This window comes from Neolamprologus brichardi, chromosome 16 (assembly GCF_056152115.1).
Source record: "Neolamprologus brichardi isolate AB-2024 chromosome 16, ASM5615211v1, whole genome shotgun sequence".
Lineage (NCBI taxonomy): Eukaryota > Metazoa > Chordata > Actinopteri > Cichliformes > Cichlidae > Neolamprologus > Neolamprologus brichardi.
In genome coordinates, this window is record NC_142119.1 from 32272762 (window position 1) to 32293462 (window position 20701).

General features: G+C 48.5%; 1 protein-coding gene across 1 annotated transcript; it reads right to left on the reverse strand.

The window, feature by feature from the left end:
• Positions 1 to 5236: 5236 nt before the first annotated feature.
• LOC102799052 (interferon alpha/beta receptor 1b-like) lies at positions 5237 to 19982 on the reverse strand. Its single transcript, XM_087830020.1, has 8 exons — positions 19780 to 19982; positions 13109 to 13247; positions 11881 to 12071; positions 9399 to 9559; positions 8399 to 8552; positions 6644 to 6801; positions 6319 to 6491; positions 5237 to 6236 (listed from the first exon to the last, which is right to left on the reverse strand). The coding sequence occupies exons 1-8, from the start codon at positions 19844 to 19846 to the stop codon at positions 5996 to 5998; spliced, it is 1284 nt and encodes a 427-aa protein (XP_087686146.1). The 5' UTR covers positions 19847 to 19982; the 3' UTR covers positions 5237 to 5995.
• Between the last annotated feature and the right edge of the window lie 719 nt (positions 19983 to 20701).

Below are 20701 nucleotides of genomic sequence, written 5' to 3' on the forward strand. Positions count from 1 at the left end.
CCATTGATGTTAAGTTAGACTCTTTTTCTCCAATTGATCTTTCTGAGTTAACTTCAATAATTACTTCCTCCAAACCATCAACGTGTCTTTTAGACCCCATTCCTACAAAACTGCTCAAAGAAGTCCTGCCATTGATTAATTCTTCGATCTTATATATGATCAACCTATCTCTAATAATCGGCTATGTACCACAGGCCTTCAAGCTGGCTGTAGTTAAACCTTTACTCAAAAAGCATCTCTAGACCCAGCAGTCTTAGCTAATTATAGGCCAATCTCCAACCTTCCTTTCATATCAAAAATCCTTGAAAGAGTAGTTGTCAAACAGCTAACAGATCATATGCAGAGGAATGGTTTATTTGAAGAGTTTCAGTCAGGTTTCAGAGCTCATCACAGCACAGAAACAGCTTTAGTGAAGGTTACAAATGATCTTCTTATGGCCTCTGACAGTGGACTCATCTCTGTGCTTGTCCTGCTAGACCTTAGTGCAGCATTCGATACTGTTGACCATAATATCCTATTAGAGCGATTAGAACATGCTGTAGGTATTACAGGTACTGTGCTGCAGTGGTTTGTATCATATCTATCTAATAGACTCCAGTTTGTGCATGTAAATGGAGAGTCCTCTTCACACACTGAGGTTAATTATGGAGTTTCACAGGGTGAACATGATTTATTGATGTACAGAGTCATGTTTGACCCCCTGGAGTCTAGACTCTGCTGGTGGAGATAGAGACGGAGGCTTGAATGGAGCCTGAGTGAGCAGGGAGAGGCCATGATGGGAGGAGGTGGGTTGCACAAAGGAGTCTGTGAGACAGAGTGAACGTTGACTGGCCTGAATAAGGCCGGCAGATAATTGGACTAAAAAAAAAAAAAAAGCGCAAAGGCCACGAGATGAAGGATGTATTTGGTCATACATGATGAGCACAGCAGGAGACGGAGCTTTCTGGAGCACTTTGATGACAGAGCCAATCCATATCCCAGATCCAGAAGGCTTTTTCTGCCAGCTGGGAATGAATCCCTGGAAAGCTCACTAACATTTGTGCATCTTTGTGATCGCCTCACTCTTCCCAGGGTTAACCCAGGGCATTTGTGTTGTGTGCATCTATTTGAGCAGTGTATGGATCAGCATGTTACAGACCCCAGAGAGAAGCCTCCTTTACCATCAGCACCTCAAATGTTGACGGGACCTTAATTCCCACAGGAACATCAGGACAATCACACTTAACCTGAGGCATCCCAGCACATCTGAGGGCCTTTTTGCATTTGCTTCTTTCACTGAGCAGCTCATCATGCAAAGCTCCATAAGTGCGGTACCATTAGCTGGACAGGGAGGATCACGAAAGACATAAAGAAGAACCAGTAATCAAACTGGAACAAGGCGGTGGATCCCGCTGACGTGGTGGAAACCTTCTTCCTCGAGTTAAAGTCAGGATTCTCTGTGCCATGACTCATAGTTCATCAAATCTCTGCTTAAAGTTTTCCTCTGATACAGACTTTATAAATCAGGTTATTTTTTGCATCAATAAATCATTGGCCTGAAACGTTTTCACTGCAAGATGAAGAGACAAACAGTCTGCCCAGCTCCCTCCATCAGAGGGCGCCATTGATCTGTACACTTCCCCCCGACTGGTAGTTGTTACATGGGCAGAGCCATGGTGGCTTAAGTATTCTTTATAACTGCACCGAGCGGTTACACGTGACCAACAACCTGTGTGAACCTCTGAGCTGCTCACTCTGAAAGACCAGCTTAGACTTTCTGCTTCACAAACTCAAGGCTGAGAGAGAAGCTACCTCAACAAGACCCAACAAAGAGATGCATGAATCCCTGTAATAATTCACAGTCACATGCCTTAAACCACATGAGTCATACGCTAGAAACAAAATGGTATTCTAAGGTCTAAGACTTTCCAAAAAAGAAGCAAAGATAGGACAACTTACTGTCCTCTGAGGAAAACAGGAACAAACCCAGGTTTCCTTTCAGCTCTGAAGCCAGACTGGCAAACAGAGTTCTGGTGAATATTTCCTTACCACTGTCCTCCCAACCTGTCCATGAATAATAGTTTTCCACAATAACTGGGCATGGTGATGTGACCGTACAGTCATACAATCAGGTGGCTTAAACACATGGAGAGGAGATTCAAAAATCCCTCCTTCAGTCATATCTGAGGTTTTACTTCTATACTGAAGCAAGTAAAGTTCTAAGCCTGTGCAGAAAGTATAATCCACAATGTAGATGCTTCCCTTTGGTACTATTACTAGAAAACCTGATACTGATTGCTACGCGGATGATACTCAGTTACATTTATCTGTGAAATCACATGACACATAGATGGCTACCCCTCAGAGTTTTTGTGTTCTTGTTGGAGGTCAGGTTTAGGGTTCCTGCCAATTATGTACCTGCTATTTAAGAAGCAAACTCAGTCTGATGGAGAAGTCTGGGTTCAATAGTCAACAGTACTTGTCTGACTGCACTGTGCCATGGTGTGGGGGTGTTTTGCAGTAGCTGGGCTCAGCCTCTCAGAGCCAGTGAAAGGAACTCTCAATGCTTCAGCATAAGAAGACTTTATGGACAATTTCATGCTCCCAAATTTGTGGGAACAGTTTGGGGATGTCCCCTTCCTGTTCCAACATGACTGCACACCAGCAGCCTGACAGAACGGATGGATGGATGATGGGTATATGGGATGATGAATGGATGGATGCCTAGGTTGACGGATGGACCTTTGGAATGAATTAGCCAGGCCTTCTCGTCCAACATCAGGGTGACCAATCCTGTGGAAAGACTTCCCAGAAGATTTGCAGCTGTTATCGCTGCAAGAGGGGGGCTGACATCATATTAAACCTATGGATGGATTAAGAATGGGAATGCCACTCAAGCTGATATCCGTGTGAAGCCAGCTGAGCCAATCCTTTTGTCAATATACTGAACAACAGCACAGACGCTAAACTAGTGATATTAGGTAAGGTTGCTAAGCAGGAGAGGACGGCAAAACAAACAGAGGCGTTGACTGACTCAAGTCCAGAAGCCCCAAACAAACACCAAAAGCATCAAAGCCTGAGACCACAAGCACGCAAACAAAGGAGCTAAATCCATACTTCAAAGAATGAGCGGAGAACTACAGGCACAGGTTCATAATCAGAAAGACTGGAGGTGACAGCAAGGCACACAGGAAAACCAGAAAATGAAGAAAAACAGGATAAAACTACAAAAATCTGACAAAAAGTCAAAAACATCAAAGACAATTAAAACCTGAACCACATTTAAATCTGGTTCTTTCAATAAAATCAGCAAGTTTTCAACCCAATCACTTCCTGTATGAGGAGTAACAGGACCCCAGGTCAATAAGATATCTGGAATATTTGGAAATGAGAAACAGGGAGAAGAAAGCTTCCGGCGGGAGAACAGAGGACTGATTAAGAGAATAAACAGAAATCAAATATCAGCTGTTTATCAGCTGATCAGACTCCAAACACATGTTTGGAACCGTTTTGGTTCTTGGCCCCGCTGCGACCCTTTGTTGGTCGCGCTCGGAGTGATTTCATTTTCTGACTCGGGGAAGTGACGGGGAATACCAGCTGAGAGCGGGGAGAGGGAGCAGCTGTGAATCACGAGGCTCGACCGCCGCTCTCCGCTGGGCGCCACGGAGCGCACTCACAGCACAGTGACTGTCTCACCTGTCTGTGCACGGCAACATCACAGAACATCCCTCAGCTTATATGTAAGTACGACAGATTATTGAAACCTCAGTCTCTCTCCACCACCATCACCTGTACATAAAAGATGGCCCTCGCTCCGTCTCATCTCCCATTAGCTTGTTTTATTTGGCTGAAAGCTCAGAGCTGAGGAGGCATCAGCCAATGCTAGTGCTGGTCACGGGCACACCTCTAATATTTGGTAAACGTTCCTCAGAAAGGCACGCCTCAGCGTCGTCAGGCTTCTGGCATAATTCTGGTTAAATTCACCTCAGGCTGCACGGACTACTTTTTCAGGTCTGTCCCGTGTACTCCATACATTCCTGACAGAGCAAGAGCAGTTCAAACACATATCACATCAAACACAGAGAAAGACTCAGCTCAGACTTGTTGGACGGTCTGTTAACCAAACGTAGCGTCTGTGGGGACTGACACACTGCTGGAGCCTCTGCTGGACGTCAGAGGAACTGCAGGTTGCAGCTTAGTTACGCTCCATGTTCGCCGAAAGTGTCGTCCAATCTCCTTCAGGCAACCTTTGGCACTGACTCAGGGAGAATAGGAAACTCAGGCGCACAGCAGCATTTGCCAGTAGCTGAGAGAAAATTAGCCCAGATTATTCCCAGATATGTTCTGTCTAAAATCATCACATTCAACTTTCAGCCGTTAAATCTGTAGAGCACGCCACCATTTCTGCAGATGTGTTAATAGACCTCTCTGCATTGAATCATACCTGTTATTAATCTCTGTCTCTCTTCCACAGCATGTCTTTATCCTGTCTTCCTTCTCTCAACCAATCACAGCAGATGGCCCCGCCCCTCCCTGAGCCTGGTTCTGCTGGAGGTTTCTTCCTGTTAAAAGGGAGTTTTTCCTTCCCACTCTCGCCAAAGTGCTTGCTCATAGGGGGTCATATGATTGTTGGGTTTTTCTCTGTGTCTATTATTGTACGATCTACTGTACGATATAAAGCACCTTGAGGCGACTGTTGTTGCAATTTGGCGCTGTGTAAATAAAATTGAACTCCCCAAGGTCATTGTTGGGAAAGCTACAAGATCAGCCATCCTTTTTCCATGTGACAGTATGAGCAAATAAACACAGAATTAGAAGTGGTTCATCTCGGAGGGATTTAGTAGCTGAACTTTACATGAATCAGGTCATTTCACCCGAGGAAAGTGCAGCTTTGGTCGAGCTTTCACGTACCTGTCCAACATTTCTGCCACGGGAACAGAACCGGCTGCAGTTTATCAGCGACACTCAAGCTTTTCTTCATGACGTGGAAAAGACCAAAGAAAAGCTCTGCAGCAGAGCAAACGCCTGTAAGTGTTTGTTTGTTTCATGTTTTTACACTGTTGGGCAACAGTGCACCATAGAAACGCAGGGCGTGAGTTTGAGTCCGCACAGAGGCTCCTTGCTGCTGTAAACAGGCTGTTAACATGGGAGTCTATGGGGACTGACTCACTGCTGGACGTCACAGGAACTGCGTCATCAAACATGTGAAACGAGGGTTTGGAACGAGAAGATGTTGCACACAGTAACATGGAGCGAGTTTGGTTTTTTTCAGGAGTTTATTTAGTTTCTGATTGTAAACACAGCTGCACAACAAGCTTATATACAAAGGTTAACAGAGGTCAGCAGATGGGCGGGGCGATTCAGAGCAGGAAGTCAAACCACACGACTGATGCTTCTTTGATTATAATTACTGTTTGATTTGTCCTGCTGATACATGCCACAGATTCGGTTTCTACATCACCATGTGGGCGGAGCATAAGCTGCAGATGGAGGTAAGACAGACCCATAAAGAAAGCAAGAGTTACCAGAACAGAGATTCTATAAGAACCATAAATGGAAGAAAAAAAAACAAAAACGTGCTGTTACAGTAAAACGAAGATTAAATGAAAGCGACACAGAGGCCGCTGCCCGCAGAGATGTCATGCTTGTAGCCAGGTGCGCTCACGTAATGAACTGCTTCCTCTTTGATTAATGCTAGCACCTGCAAGCTACCTGTGAAAGTTAAAGTGATGCGTGATGGCGCGCAGAGTCGAGCTGTGTGGCGAGGGTAAGACGACGGTAGCGGCTGAAGGAGGAAAGTTTCAGTCAGCACCAGCAGGATTTCCTGTCTGCCTGAACCAGGATCAGCAGCTGCAAACGGCGACGCTCCAGCAGGACTCGTTCCTTCTGCGTGAGGGGCGTGGCTCAGCAGTTCAGTCTTTTTCAGTGTTTGTGTTTAAAAAGAGGCGCTCGTTTCACAGTGACTGGCGGAAAAAAGGCACGCCACACATTTCCCACGGACCCGTCTCCTCTTCGCTCAGACGCACACGTCCACGACGCCCTCGTCTGCGACCTCGGGCTGGCTCTTGACGTGGGCCGTCATCTGCCGCAGGTTCACCCGCTCAGGGTCCAACAAACCCTTAAAGCTGTCATCGCTCCCTATGTGGTTGTGGCGAACGGCGCTGAGATGCTTCAGGGCAGAGCTTGAGGAGCCGCCGCCAGAGGAGTAGACGCCGGAGTCGCCGCTGCTGCTGCTGTCCTGCCGGCTGTGCCGGACGCTGCAAACACAGAGACACGGTTTAGCTGGCGTTGCCGGATCTGCCATCATGAACGCTCTCTAATGAACACGCCAACACTGACCTGCTGTTCGGCTCCAGGCCCGAGGGGGGCGCTGCCAGCTCCTCGGCAGGAGGGATGTGGATTTCCAGGACGGCGGGCAGTGGACAGATGGTCACACCTTCACACAGCAGCTCAGACTCAGAGTCCGGGGTGAGGAGGCGAGGGATGTCGGAGCCCGGAGAGCTGCAGAGGTACTGCAGGAGGACAGAGGAGAGAAGAAGAAGAGCTGCTCATGATGCGCACATCACAGAGAAACGCCCCGATCACACCTCATCATAAGTGTTCCAGTTCATGGTTTAAACAGATCAATCAGGTGAACACCACCCACTCATCAACTGCAAGCTACCTTCTTCAGGTGGGAGGGCATCTGGTCGGACGGCTTCAAAACATCCTTCATGGTCTTGCAGCACCTGAATAAACCGTAAATGGTTCCCAGCACAATCAGGAAGAAGAACAGCAGCGAGCCCAGGAAGTACAGGAAGATGTTCCACCAGGGGATCGAACCTGGAAACAAACCGACGCCATTAGATGGAGGAGCTCCGCCTTCAGAGTCACAGCTGTCACCATGAAGATGGTGGCAGACCATGTGACCACCCTCTCAGACCCTCAGAGAACTTCACTTATCACCTCTGCAGGCTGTGATTGGACGAGTTTACACTCTGACACCTGATTGGTTCTCCTCTGATGTGTCCCTGCGTGGAGGCTGTGCTGGTATCGGTTTTAATTTCTACATCAATTCGATTCAATTTAGACTCCGACAGAAACTGGTCTCTGAGTGCAGAGAGAGAGAGGGAGGGCGAGCGGGAGAGAGAGGGCGAGAGGGAGAAAGAGAGGGAGAGAGAGAGAGGGCGAGAGGGAGAAAGAGAGGGAGAGAGAGAGAGGGCGAGAGGGAGAAAGAGAGGGAGAGAGAGAGCAAGCGAGAGAGAGCGAGAGAGAGAGGGAGGGCGAGAGGGATATAGAGAGGGAGAGAGAGAGCAAGCGAGAGAGAGCGAGGGAGGGCGAGAGAGAGAGAGAGAGGGCGAGAGAGCGAAAAAGAGGAAGAGAGAGAGAGGGCAAGAGAGAGAGCGAGCAAGAGAGAGAGAGAAAGAGAGACAGGGCGAGAGAGAGAGCGAGGGAGAGAGAGAGGGCGAGAGGGAGAGAGAGCGAGGGAGAGAGAGCGAGGGAGAGCGAGCGCGAGCGAGAGAGACATGGCGAGCGAGAGAGAGAAGGCGAGAGAGAGAAAAAGAGGAAGAGAGAGAGCGAGAGAGAGAGAGGGCGAGAGAGGGCAAGAGGGAGAGAGAGGGCGAGCGAGGGCGAGCGCGAGCGAGAGAGACAGGGCGAGCGAGAGAGAGAAAAAGAGGAAGAGAGAGAGGGCGAGCGCGCGAGGGAGAGAGAGGGCGAGCGAGTGAGCGAGCGAGGGTGAGAGAGAGGGCGAGAGAGAGAGCGCGAGAGAGAGCGAGGGAGAGAGAGAGAGGGCGAGAGAGCAAAAGGGCGAGCGCGCGAGGGCGAGCGAGAGGGAGAGAGAGGGCGAGAGGGCGAGCGAGGGTGAGAGAGAGGGCGAGAGAGAGAGAGGGCGAGAGAGAGCGAGGGAGAGAGAGCGAGGGCGAGAGAGAGAGAGGGTGAGCGCGCGAGGGCGAGCGAGAGGGAGAGAGAGGGCGAGCAAGTGAGCGAGCGAGGGTGAGAGAGAGGGCGAGAGAGAGAGGGCGAGAGAGAGAGAGGGCGAGAGAGAGAGAGGGCGAGCAAGTGAGCGAGCGAGGGTGAGAGAGAGGGCGAGAGAGAGAGAGGGCGAGAGAGAGAGGGGGAGAGAGAGCGAGGGAGAGAGAGAGAGGGCGAGAGAGAGCGAGGGCAAGAGAGAGGGCGAGAGCGCGAGGGCGAGAGAGAGAGATAGCAAGAGAGAGACAGGGCGAGAGAGGGAGAGGGCGAGCGGGCGAGAGAGAGCGAGCAAGAGAGAGAGAAAGAGAGAGACAGGGTGAGAAAGGGCGAGAGAGAGAGAAAGAGAGAGGGCGAGAGAGAGAGAGAGAAAGAAAGAGAGAAAGAAAGAGCGAGCGCGAGAGAGCGAGTGGCTGTGCTGTCACAGCTGCAGGAAGCAGAGCGCCAAGCTTAGTGAGAGTGACGGCGTTACCTTCGGTCTGCATGCAGTGCGGCACCGTGAAGTCGCTGGTCTTCGAGTAGAAGTCGTCACGAGACTGCACGCTCACACAGTACCAGGTCCACGCCTTCAAGCCCGGCAGCGTCACCATGGTGGTGTTGATCCTCAGCTGCTTATGAGGCGAGGCCTGAGGGGGAGGGGCAAAGGTCAGAGGGGTAACGGCAGAGAGCATCACTCTGAGCGGACCGCCACGCACCAGCATCAACATGCAGTCAGACATCATCATCATCAGTCCTGTAATAGTCAGCCTGACTGCAGCCAATCAGGACAGACTGCAAACAGGACTGTGTGTGCGTGTCTGTGTGCGTGTCTGTGTGCGTGTAAACGTGACGTCTGTGTGGTTTCCTGTGAGTTTGGGGGTTTGGTGCTGAACACGTTTGTGCTCTCACAGACATGATCACTGCAGCTGATCTGTGCTCAGGAACAAACACTGAGGCTGCACCACGTCTTCATCCTCATCGTCACCTTTATCACACACACAGGCCGTACTCTCCTGAGACGCTCACGTGTCCCGTCTACTCACTCGACCGCCTTTGTACAGTCCGAGTCAGTCAGCTGACCCGAGGGGGCGGGTCCTTCTGCAGATGTGGTGGGCTCTGATAGGTTCCCGTGTTTCTGTGTGAGGCTCTGAGCTGTCTGACACGGTGGCGCCCGATTCCTCCGTGCATGTCGTGTTTGTGTGGCGTTCACCCTAATCATCGACTCGCTCATCACGCGCTCGGCTTATTTTGGGACGTGCTGCAGTGACCCGGTTCTTCCTCATCAAACCAGTTTTCAGCTCGCTGCTCAACTGCAGCCAGCTGGCAGGAAGTGCGGCAGGAAGTATGGCAAGATTCACACAGGAAATACGTCTGTTCTCCACCGAAACGTCTTGGGGAGGCGAGAATAAACACACACGCACACACACACACACACACACACACACACACACACGAGGAGAAAAGGTAACACTGAAGTGGGAGAAGCTTCCTACCTGCCCATCAGCCTGGCGCTCCCAATACTGGACGTGGTAGTACAGGTTGGGGACGTGCTCCCTCATGGAGGTGTTGTTGCTGGTCAGCGGGTCGGTGACGACCACGTCCAAGTCGCTTCCAGCAGGAGCGAGGGTGACGTTGCTGGGAGGCCCCAGAGCCGCTAGACGGGACAGAGAGGAGATCACATTTATTCACCTGATGAGCAGGTGTTTTACCTGCTCTGACACCCGTGAGGCGGTCCTTAAACACCATGTGACGTCTACTGAAGGCGCCCGGGCAGACTGCCGTCACACTGCACAGGGCCTGAAACTTCTGCAGCTGGACCGGACTTTAGCTCAGGCCGCCAACGCTGAAATAACAACCACAGAGGAAGTGATAGCGGTCTTGATTTCTCCCCATCGGCTGCTTCCTTCTTTCTTTCTGCTTGTCCGACGCCAGCAGCAGATTTAAGCAACACCTGACTGCAATCTTACCAAAACAACTGAAATCGTCTACAGAGATAAAGACACAAAAGAACAGAAAATATTAACAGTAACATTCAAAGGCTGAACAGAGAAAAATAAGAGCAGGAACATTTTCTACTGTCACACACTCAGCAGGCGTTACATAAACCTCTGACGGCTCCTCCTCCTGACCCATCATCATCATCAGCACAGGTACAAACCATCAGGTGAGTCGGGAGACGCCCACGCTGACCTGAGACCTGCGCCTCGCTCTGATCAGTGATATCAGGCTGCACTGAATAATTGGAATAACTCACAGCGTGCTACGATGTTATCACCGCACCAAACTACAAATAAACCGCTGCAGTGCAGACGTGTGCGAAAGCGGCGTGCCCACGCAGCCTGCAGTCTGATGTCATGCCCGTTCCAGCTCTGCATCGCCCGCCGTTAACTTACAGCCACAGGCGTCAAAACAGACTCATCCTTACATGGCAGGGCTGCGTCTAAAGGGGGGCACGGGGTGGACTGCCATACTTATTTTAAGGCTTTTCCATTTTAGGCAGACAGCCTGGATTCAAACCCAGGACCTTGTTACTGTGAGGCGACAGACCACAATCGATGAAATACTCGATTACTCAAATCAATGCGACACGTTCGTGGTGTCGGTCGTCTACATGCAGAGAGCTCTGCTGCTCGGGCTGCATATTTGCATGTTGGTATATGTGAGGCAGCACACAGTGCAGGCTCAGCTAGGCAAATACAGCCAAGCCCATAATTATAACACACGGTCACAGTGAAAATCCACAGTCCTATATCACCATCCAAACACAAAACAAGCTGTTCTCAAGCATCCTAGTGACCCCGATTCATTGGGAAAAGCTGTTTTAATCAATGCAGCAGGTGACAAACAGCAGCTCTCTGCAGGCTTGTTGGCGGTTAAGACAGAGGAGTGAGGCCCTGTGGCTGCGCACAAGTCAGGAATGAGCTACGAGGCCACATCTCATGTTTTCCAAAGTTCCAGTGGCTGCAGTTTCCACGGATGCATCTCAAGGAGGACGCCACCTCTCCAGAGAAGGCGCACAAATACCCGCTTGGCCTTTGCAAATGCTCATCTGGACAAAGAAGAGGACGTCTGGTCTTCTGTGTTTTGGTCGGAGGAAGAAAAAATTTACTTGTTTAGTAACGATGAGGTTTCTTTAATTGAACCCAAAGAACACCATCCCCACTGTCGAACATGCAGGTGGGAACCGAATCACAGTGAACGGCACCATGAACGAAGATTCTCAACAACAACATCAGGCAGTCTGCAGAGAGACTTGGCCTCAGGCACCAGCAGACATTTCACAGCAAAACCAACAGTTAGCAGACAAAACCATTAACGCTGTGAAGCAGCCCGGCCAGAGTCCTGACTCCAACCCAACTGAGACTCTGTGGACAGGCTAAAGGGCGAGGAGACCCTCCAAACTGAGCTCACTGCTAAAGACGAATGAGCAAAAATACCTGTGGAGACGTGCGAAACACTGATCTGAGTTTGCCAATAAAGGCTTTTCTAAGAAGACTATGAATCATTTTGGATGTGACAGTTTTTGCTGAAATGTAAATAAAAGCTGAGAAACCTCTTGGACATCGTCTTAGTATCTTTTGAGAGACTCCCGCATCACAAAAAACAAAATAAAAAACTGTGGGCTTGAGTGTATCTACACTAATGGTTCAGACAACAGGTGAGCTCAGGTCCCAGGATGTGTAGTGAACACCTGCACAGACTTTCTGTGACTGCTTGGCTGATTCTGGTTCATTTACTGCAGTGATGAGAGCCTCACACGTGGACGCACGATTCACAGTCAGATATTTGAAGCTGGAGATCTTTATCTGTACTGAGCGCAGCTCTCGGCTGTTGCGCCGATGCAGTGCAAAGGCTGTTTGCCTCTGAGTCATAACACCTTGTTTTTGATGGTTTGTGGTGAGCTCACACGTGAGCTCACACGCTGCTGCAGCATGTGCACATCGCAGTTCCTGGAAAGCCGAGTACTCGTCTTACCCTCCTTATCGGGGCAGAACTCCGTCTGCGCCCACTCCGAGTGCTGCCCGTCCACGGTGGCTCGCACCTGGAGCACGAAGATGCCCAGGTAGTGCAGGTTGAACCGTGTGAGGTCACATGACCGGTGTGACGTCTGGTTGCACGCCGTGATCCAGTTTGTCTTCTTCTTCTTAGACTTCAGCTGGTACCTCCTGAGGATACGAGAACATGAAAACACATTAGTGGAAGGAGAGCTTTTATTGAATAAAATCTAATTACAACAGCAACACACCAGCCATGTCTCAATAAACGTGTGTGTTTCATCGGTCGGGGCTGGGAGGTTAACGCCTGTGGAAGCAGGATGATGGGGACGAGGGAGGAAAACTGCGAAGAGGAAGGCTGCTCCACGGCTCTCTGACGCATGGAGCACACTCTGACTTACACTTAAACTCGTATTAAAATATCAGCGAGGAGTTAAAAGGTCTTTATGTGATCACATGATGGCAGGCCAGGTGGTTAATAAACGTCCCAAATGACTTCCAGTGAAACCAGAGAGGAGAAACACGAGACGGGACACGAGCTCTGCTTCAAGTATGAGGAAGAGATGGCTGTTACTGAGCCTGAGCCCGGTTTCCAGTAAGCCTCTCTGACAGCTTCCTGTCGCTGGTTTGGATTAAACGCATCAGCTGACACCATCAGGACCCGACAAACAACCCAGGGAGACCCCGACGTTTCACTTCCAGTAAAGCCGATCAAAGTTCATCCAGGCCCGAGTCCATGAAAGCGAGCTCGATACCAGGAGTCACCATGGCAACGGCGGGATAAGGAGCAGAGCCTGCATTTGGAGGAAGGCTAAGTTTAATGTTAAGAGCAGCAGAGGAGCCATCACTCACACAGCTCGGTTATATTTACAGAAACAGGAGTTTCACATCTTTAGCGATTCAGCTGCCAGGAGGAAAAGAAGCTGAACTTCAGACTGCGCTGCACTTTTTCGCATGTTCCTCGTTCCACAGCGGCTCAGCCGCCCGTCGCCATGGTGAATCCCGGTGCCACAGCTCCATTGATGATGTCTTTCTTTACTCAGGGCTGGTTTCCCTCTCAGCAGCGCTGTGTGTTACTATGGTAACTGACTTTAAAGCTGGCTCACAGTTAGTTTCTCTCAGCTCAAACCTGTTTCAGGTGGACCACGCCCCCTGTGTCCACCGTCTGACAGGTAAATAAGCCCCGCCCTCGTGATTCTCAGACTTACGGCACATATTGCGTGGTGAAGGTGACGGCGTGGGTCCCTGCAGCGCCCGGCGGCCAGTCCCAGCTCAGCGTGTAGTTGGTGTTCAAGGTCTTCGTGATGACGTTCTGAGGAGGCGGCACCTCGGATCCATCGGCTCCACCTGCAGGACAGAAACAGAGTGACACACATTCATCTTCTGTTTGTATTATAAGAGCCATCCAACCCCAGCTGTTAGAGGGCGGGGTCCAAATAAGAAGAGACATCAGACAGGACCGATCAATGAGGATTCCTCAGGCCTGATGCTGATTATTGGTAATCAATCAATCAGTAATCAAATCAGGCTGATGTTTCAGGACTGATTCCTGTGAGGCCGCGCTGACGACACACTGAGCTGAAAAGATTTCTGTTTCTGTCTTTGAGAAAGTCAACATGTGTGTGCAAGGCTCTAGACATGTGACCTACTTCCTCAAAGGTGCAACTGGAAAAAAAATCGTAGGTCGCAAGACGGCAAAAGAAAAGAAAGTCTGTTGCTGTGTCCCAATTCGGGGTCTGCACGCTTGAAGTACGCATTTTAAGTGCGGTTACGTCACCGCCACGCGACGACGGCTGTCCCAATTCGAAGTGTACTTCAAATGCATACTCCAAATGCGCCGTCGATTTCCCCAAATATCAAGCGTGGTCCGGTGCACGCTTCGTGGTCCCATATATCCCACAATTCATAGCGCGGCGGTGGGTGTGGATAATTTTGCCGCAAAATACGGCAGAAGGGAGCACCCGAAAAGTGAACTGTCAAAAGTAAGTACTGAATATCACGTCACTTATTCATGTGCGAATGTTTAATAACAAAGAACATTAAAACATTGCTGTTGGCCACATATCGGCAAAGTTATGTGACACTAGTGATGTTCGTATTTTCAGCATTAACTTGGTTTTAAAGCCTCTACTTCTAAATATACATATAGTCGACCTTAATCTTACAGAGAATCTGATGATTTTATGGATAATTAAAGTCAGTCATATATCCACAAACACAACAAGCTGACAGTCAGTGATATATATATATATATATATATATATATATATATATATATATATATATATATATATATATATATATATATATATAATAATAATCTGTCAATACTATAATATTGGCCATATTATATTTACATTACCATAGTGAGATGACTTTAGTCTCATGAACAACATTAACTAATTATTATTTACTAGCTAATCTTAAATGACTGTTCAGTACAGAAATGAAGCCCTTGAATCATGTTTTACAGTCCTGTGGTCTCAGCCTCAGATACTCAACTAATCAAAGTGATGTCATGACAAAAATGATTGACCAACAAAACAATGTTCTCCTTCATTTATGTCAAATAAAGCTGTATGTAACGTGTCTCGAGGTTAGTATCATGGTTGCTAGGCAACCTGAACAGCGCGACGAAGCATATACCGTCCCATTTCACAAGCCTCTCACTTCCGCACTTCTCGTACTTATAGTACGCACCGTACGTAGTACGCGTAGTGTGCGTACTTCAAGCGTGCAGACCCCGAATTGGGACACAGCATCTGTGTGGTCAACAACAGACACACGTTTTGCTCATATCGTGGTCTAAACCAATCAGAGATATTCACTCTGTTTGCCAGGTGTGCCTGCTGCTTGTTGCACAGGGAGGAGAGGGGCGGGGCAGGGAGGAGGGGGCGGGGCAGTGGGGGATTGGCTGGAGTGGGGTTAACAGTTTGCATTCTATATAGCTTTCTCTCACTATCTCTCGCACTCTGAGAAAGTCAACATGTGTGTGCGAAGAGAAAAACAGAAATCTTTCCAGCTCAGTGTGTCGTCAGCGCGACCTCACAGGAAGTAGTCCCGAGACATCGGCCTTTCAGGCAGCAGCAAACAGGTCGTCAGAGGACGCCGACATGAGGTTTAACATTGCCTATTGCACCGAGGTTACAGGTGTCATCGCAGACACATGAGGAAAAGGACAAGTTACAGAAGTAAACGTTAGTCTATAGCCCTGCTGTGTGTGTGTGTCTGAGGGTTTGTAACACGTGCACACGCACGTGCCCACACAGCAGATCAGCTGCCGCCATCTTGCCTCTAGTCTCAGTCTTCAGGTGTCCACAGGTGGTCATTGTGACCTCAGTCTGGGACATGAACCCCGTGTTTGATTCCCTCCCCAATTATCCATCCCTAGGTCCTATAACTAAGTGAGGCTTTTATTTTGAAAAATAGCCATCAACTTGTCACATGACCCTTATGTTGTTCCTTCGTCCTTAGCTGCTGGCCCCGCAGCTGTGAATCAGGTCCACATGGCTGTGATCAGAATAGGGCTGTGTGATATGACCAAAATCTCACATCCCGATATAAGACATCTATCGTCCGATAACGATATAAATCACAAAAATGTAACAATTTCTGTAAATTCTGTGAATCTCGGGCAGCTCGACTTGTGTGAAGTGTTTCTAGCTGTGCGTCATGTACCTGGAGTTGAGTGTTTTAACCTCATGAAACGATACATTTTTAGACATAAGTTGTAACGGCCGCCGTTTTCTTTGTGAGTATTTATTACACGGCGTGCTGCGGGGAAAAGCCTGTTCTAACGTTTGAGTCTAAGGTTTATTTTTTAGCACCTGGCGGCTCTTTTTTTTACTTCTCATCTGTAAATAATCTGCTCTTTCACGTGATTCAGTTTATTTTGAAAAGTCTCAACAGGATCTTGAGCTTTACTGTGAAAGGTTTATGTGGAACATAAACAAGCGGACACGCGATGCTGTTACCGTCGTTGTTGCTAACGACAACGCATAAAAACAGGCGCTTGTCCGTCCGTAGTGTGGTTATATTAAATATAAGAGAAAGAGAGAAGTTTAAGAAATTAATGTAGCCACTACAGTGACCATCAAACCATGAAAAAATATTGCTGTAAACAGTTTATTTTACACCACGAAACAAACGATAGCGTAAAATGAAACGATAGATGTTTTTATATCATCATCCGATATATATCGTTATATCGAACAGACCTAGATCAGAACAACAATAATCGTTTCAGCCACGAAAACAAGCGTCTGCACATCGAGTAAAAACACAAGCACAGCGTCTGCCGAGGAACAGGAAGTGCTGCGACTAACCTGACCACACTGGGAGTGAGAGTGATTATTTACCCAGCAGCCCCAGGGACAAAAATAAAGCACAGGTGTTTCTGAGCAGAATAAAAATATGAGCGAGAAAGCATTTGTGAGAGTGAAGGAGGAACTGTGGATAAAGACCGAGCTTCCCCCACACCTGGATCCAGATGTGCTGCCACAGCAACAAAACAATCCCCCAGAATCACAGCCACTCAGATTATTCAGCGGTGAGGATCATCTGCCTGACGACGCTCCGAGCAGACAAAGAGCCTCAAAGTTTACCCACAATGCACTTTGAGAAGGTGCCAGCGCTGGGTTGTGCACTCTCTGAACACAACAGTCACCAACATTCAGGAACGCCATTTATTTCATGTTTCAACGCGCTGCCGCTTTGAAATCACTGACTGTGGGACAGAACTGACTGATTTGATTTTCTCACCACTTTTACTCTTTTAGACACACAGCAGAGCTATTTGTACGCAGCAGAAGAAATCTAAAGGATATAAAGGAAGCATCACACAGCTGCTCACAGCTGCTTTAACAAACACAGTCTTCAGACCGGGACTCCTGCAGTGGCTTTAAAGCTGACTCGATGGTTTCCTCAGAGCTGACGTTTTTCAGCCCCGCAGGTGGAGATCTGCTGAACTTTTGAAGGACCAGAAACACGGGAAAATTTATTGCAAGCATCAAACGTACTCGAAGCGAGTGTAGCGTGGACATGTTGATGGTGTATATGAGTTAAATGCAGTGCAGTGACGGGGAGCTGAGTGTGGGGGGGGTCTGTGCGCTAAACGTGTTACTGATGCGAATCCAAAGCAGAACAACTTCAAGGTGAAACTGTCGGCTCACCGCCCTGAGTAACGACGTGCCAGCCTTCACCACCGCAAGCACACAACTACAGGAAACTGTGTCTGTGCGATCTGTGCCTGAGGTGAGGAAGAGAAGTGTCCTTCAGCCTGCAGAGACACGCCACTGACACAGGCGTGGCCTCAGACTCACAGTGAAACTCAAGTCATGAATCAGAGAGAAACACACCGAGGCAAAGTGAAATGAAAGTGAATCCACACGACAATCAGCAGCTCACACAGCACCAGAGTCTGCACACAAATACTAGAGACACACTGACGGGGAGAGCTGTGCGTTACAGCAGCAGCCATCTGAAACACATCAGTACTAAACCCATGTGACCACTGGGAACCTGTCATGACAGCACTGCTTACCTTCGTCATGAAGTCAGCAGAGTCCTAAATGACTCCCTGTAAAACTATTATGGCCACCGTTAAACCATAAAGCACCACTAAGCCTCACACTGGCCGACTGTTAACCAGTTATTGACCAGTTATTGACCAGTCACCCTACACTGCATGAGCCGACCCTCACACACCAGTAGAAGCTGTGATCACTAAAGGGAAACACACGAAATGAAGACTTTGTAGAAATGATGTACTCACACATTTTGATATGACACACACACACACACACACACACACACACACACGACAAAGGCTGAGGTGTGCACACTAAACAAATATGCATCACACTGAGAGTGGAAGAACCTGTGGGGCTGGATGACGCCGGCATAAAAACAGAATTGTTTGAAGAACAGCCTCATTTCTGTGAGCCTTTATTCAAAGCTCGGATCCATTTTACTGATTCAGGTCAATTTATTGACCCCAATAAAAGGTGTGTGTCGCTCGCACACAGCAGTCACACAACAGATACATGACAACAAACAGAAAACAGACAAGACAGAAGAAGCTCTGTCAGAGTGGCGTGCTCTCACAGCGTCTGTGTGCTCTGCGCTCAGACGGCACAGCGAGATCAGGGCGGTTAATAAAGTTTTTTCCTTCTTTATCGCCTGATTTCTCAGATTGGACACACATCGGAGTCCTGTGGTTCTAGTTTCTGTCGCATAAAGGGTGAAGGAAGAATAACTGCTGTGAAGAGGACTTTCCACTCGATCATTTCCCTCCTTTCTGACAGCTTCAGGTCAAACGAGCTCAGACGCCCGGCAGCTGAACGAGGACCTGCTGAACTCTGATTAAAATGGATTCAGTGTGAGCTGACGATCCACAGGGTTCCAGCTCCAGAGGTGTGAGCGGTGTGGAACGACTGCTTCATCTGAAGTTCCTGTTTGTGGCATGATGGTGGGCGTCCAGCAGATCATGGGGTTTGTCCACCATCGGCACACCTGCGAAAGGCTGTGGTGAGCTGGTCAGCGCAATAACGCAGAGGAGCGGCAGCCCTCCTGACCGTCACCGTTTACACCAGAGCACGCTGAGCCTGCTGCCTGTTTCAGAGCCGCTCTGATGCTTCAAACGTAGGAACAGCCTTCGGTTTTTGCAAACACAGAGCTTTTTCCTCCAATGGTGGTTTCAGAGTCATGCAGGTTTATTTTCATTCTGTGGGTGCTGTTCGACAATCTTTATCCTGAGCGTGAACACAGCCTCAGTCTTTCAAAGAAAAGCAGAAGAGAGCGGCGAGAGAGGAAGTGGAACACGACGTTTTTATGCTGTTTGTCAAATCGTTTTGTCCCTGAGTAAATCCCTGACCTCTTCCCATTTATGTTTACCAGGAACAGATGATTTCTGCAGAAACTTTAACACCACGAGTTCATTCTCCTGTCAGCTCTTTCACATCATCCAGCAGCTATGAGGAACAGACAATCAGGAACTGCAGTGAGCTCAGATCAGTTTCCCGTAAACACAGACGCCATCAAAGCTCACGGACACGGCCGCAATCATCAATATCAGGCAACAAACTGAAAACACCGCGCACACAAAGTACAACTTTAATGCAATACTTGGATTATATTTACTGTAATACTATATTTAGGAGCACGACTCTGAATAAAAACTCTTATTTTATCTCCGTTATCTCATGTTTAAAGAATCCCGAAAGACAAAGTGAAAGGTGAGTCAGTCCAGCAGCCCGAGGCGCATCTTCGTGTCTCTGTGCACAATCATAACATGAGACGAAGCGCACATCCCAAACCTGCTCTGGGAAATATTATCATACATTTCATCCGGTAAATACACTGTAAAAACCCCCCGTGGGACGCCTGTACAGAGGGATTCCCCCCCACTGTGAAACATGATCGATTTTATGTCCCGAACACCCAGGCTTCTCTGATCATGTGTCACCGCACAGAAATATTATGATTACAGCTTTCACTCCAATAACAGTCACCGCTGATTTATGCCAGAGCTGCCTGCGCGCATACACACACACTCATTTTATCCACTTTAACACACTCTGTCTGCTTCGTAGAGCCTTCAGCCCCACCAACCTGGCATTCCTGACTGTGACACCGAGCCAGTCCGTGCCAGTTTAACCCGTTTCCTTCCCGTTTGTGCACACGCACACGCACGCACACACAAACAGCTGCGGGCTAAAACGATCCTTTAATCTCAAATATAAACCCCACCGCGGGCAGGTAAGAGACCCGCGCGGCACACAGGTGAGCCTCGCTCTGTAGTTTCGAAGAAAATTAAGTAAATAAGCAGCACGGACCGAGGCTAGCATGCTATGCTAACGCAGCCAGTTGCGGGACTTACCACAGAAGAAGAAGAGGAGGAGGAGGCCGTGAAGAAGAGCGAAGCTGTGGCGGGGGGCGGCGGACATCGCGCCGCTGACAGGACCCACGGACCGAGAAACTTCCACACCGACAGACTCAACGACTCACGGATCGGACTGGCTCGGCACGTATCTCTCTCTCTGTAATTCACAGAGTTCTGTTCCGGCGTGGTTTTCAAAATAAAAGAATGGGCGGGGCCTCAATCAACATCCGGTGTTCTGACAAAACGTCCTACCCATCAAGCTGCCCTACTTGTTGTTACTGCGCATGCGCACAATTCAAAACGGCCATGTTTCCGGTGTAAATAGTACACGCCTATTATTTCATCCTACCCCGATCTTGTGCCGATCTCGTTGCTTTCGAAAAAAGGTTTGTATTATAAGTTTTACTTCTTTATTACAGGTGATAATTTTTTACCTTAAGCTGCTCATTCGAAGTCATATTCCAAGTGTTTATTTTGTGCTTTTAAACTCCTGCAAACCTTCTCAATTTATTTTAGTCCTCCTGCAGTTACTGGACACCACGCTCCGTTGTTATGTTGAATTAACGCTCCGTTGTTATGTCGAAGAAAGTACTATTGCACCACATACTTGTTAATTGCGTGATAACGTTGTGTAGTCGTTTTATTTGCTTTATGGATTCCGAAGCCATGTTGAAATTGTCCGATTTTCTCCTTAGTTATGGAGAACAAATACGAGGAACTGCTCATGTTTCTGTCTGCTGGGTCCTACCCATCGGAATATGATAAGTCCCAGAGGCAAACCCTTAGGAGATATGCCGCAAAATTCAGGCTGAAGGGTCAGTATTGTAATGTAAATAAATAACTAAATGTAAATATTGGTTAAATACATGTTATAATTAATTTACATTTTTTAAATATAGGCGGAGTGCTCTTGTTTGGA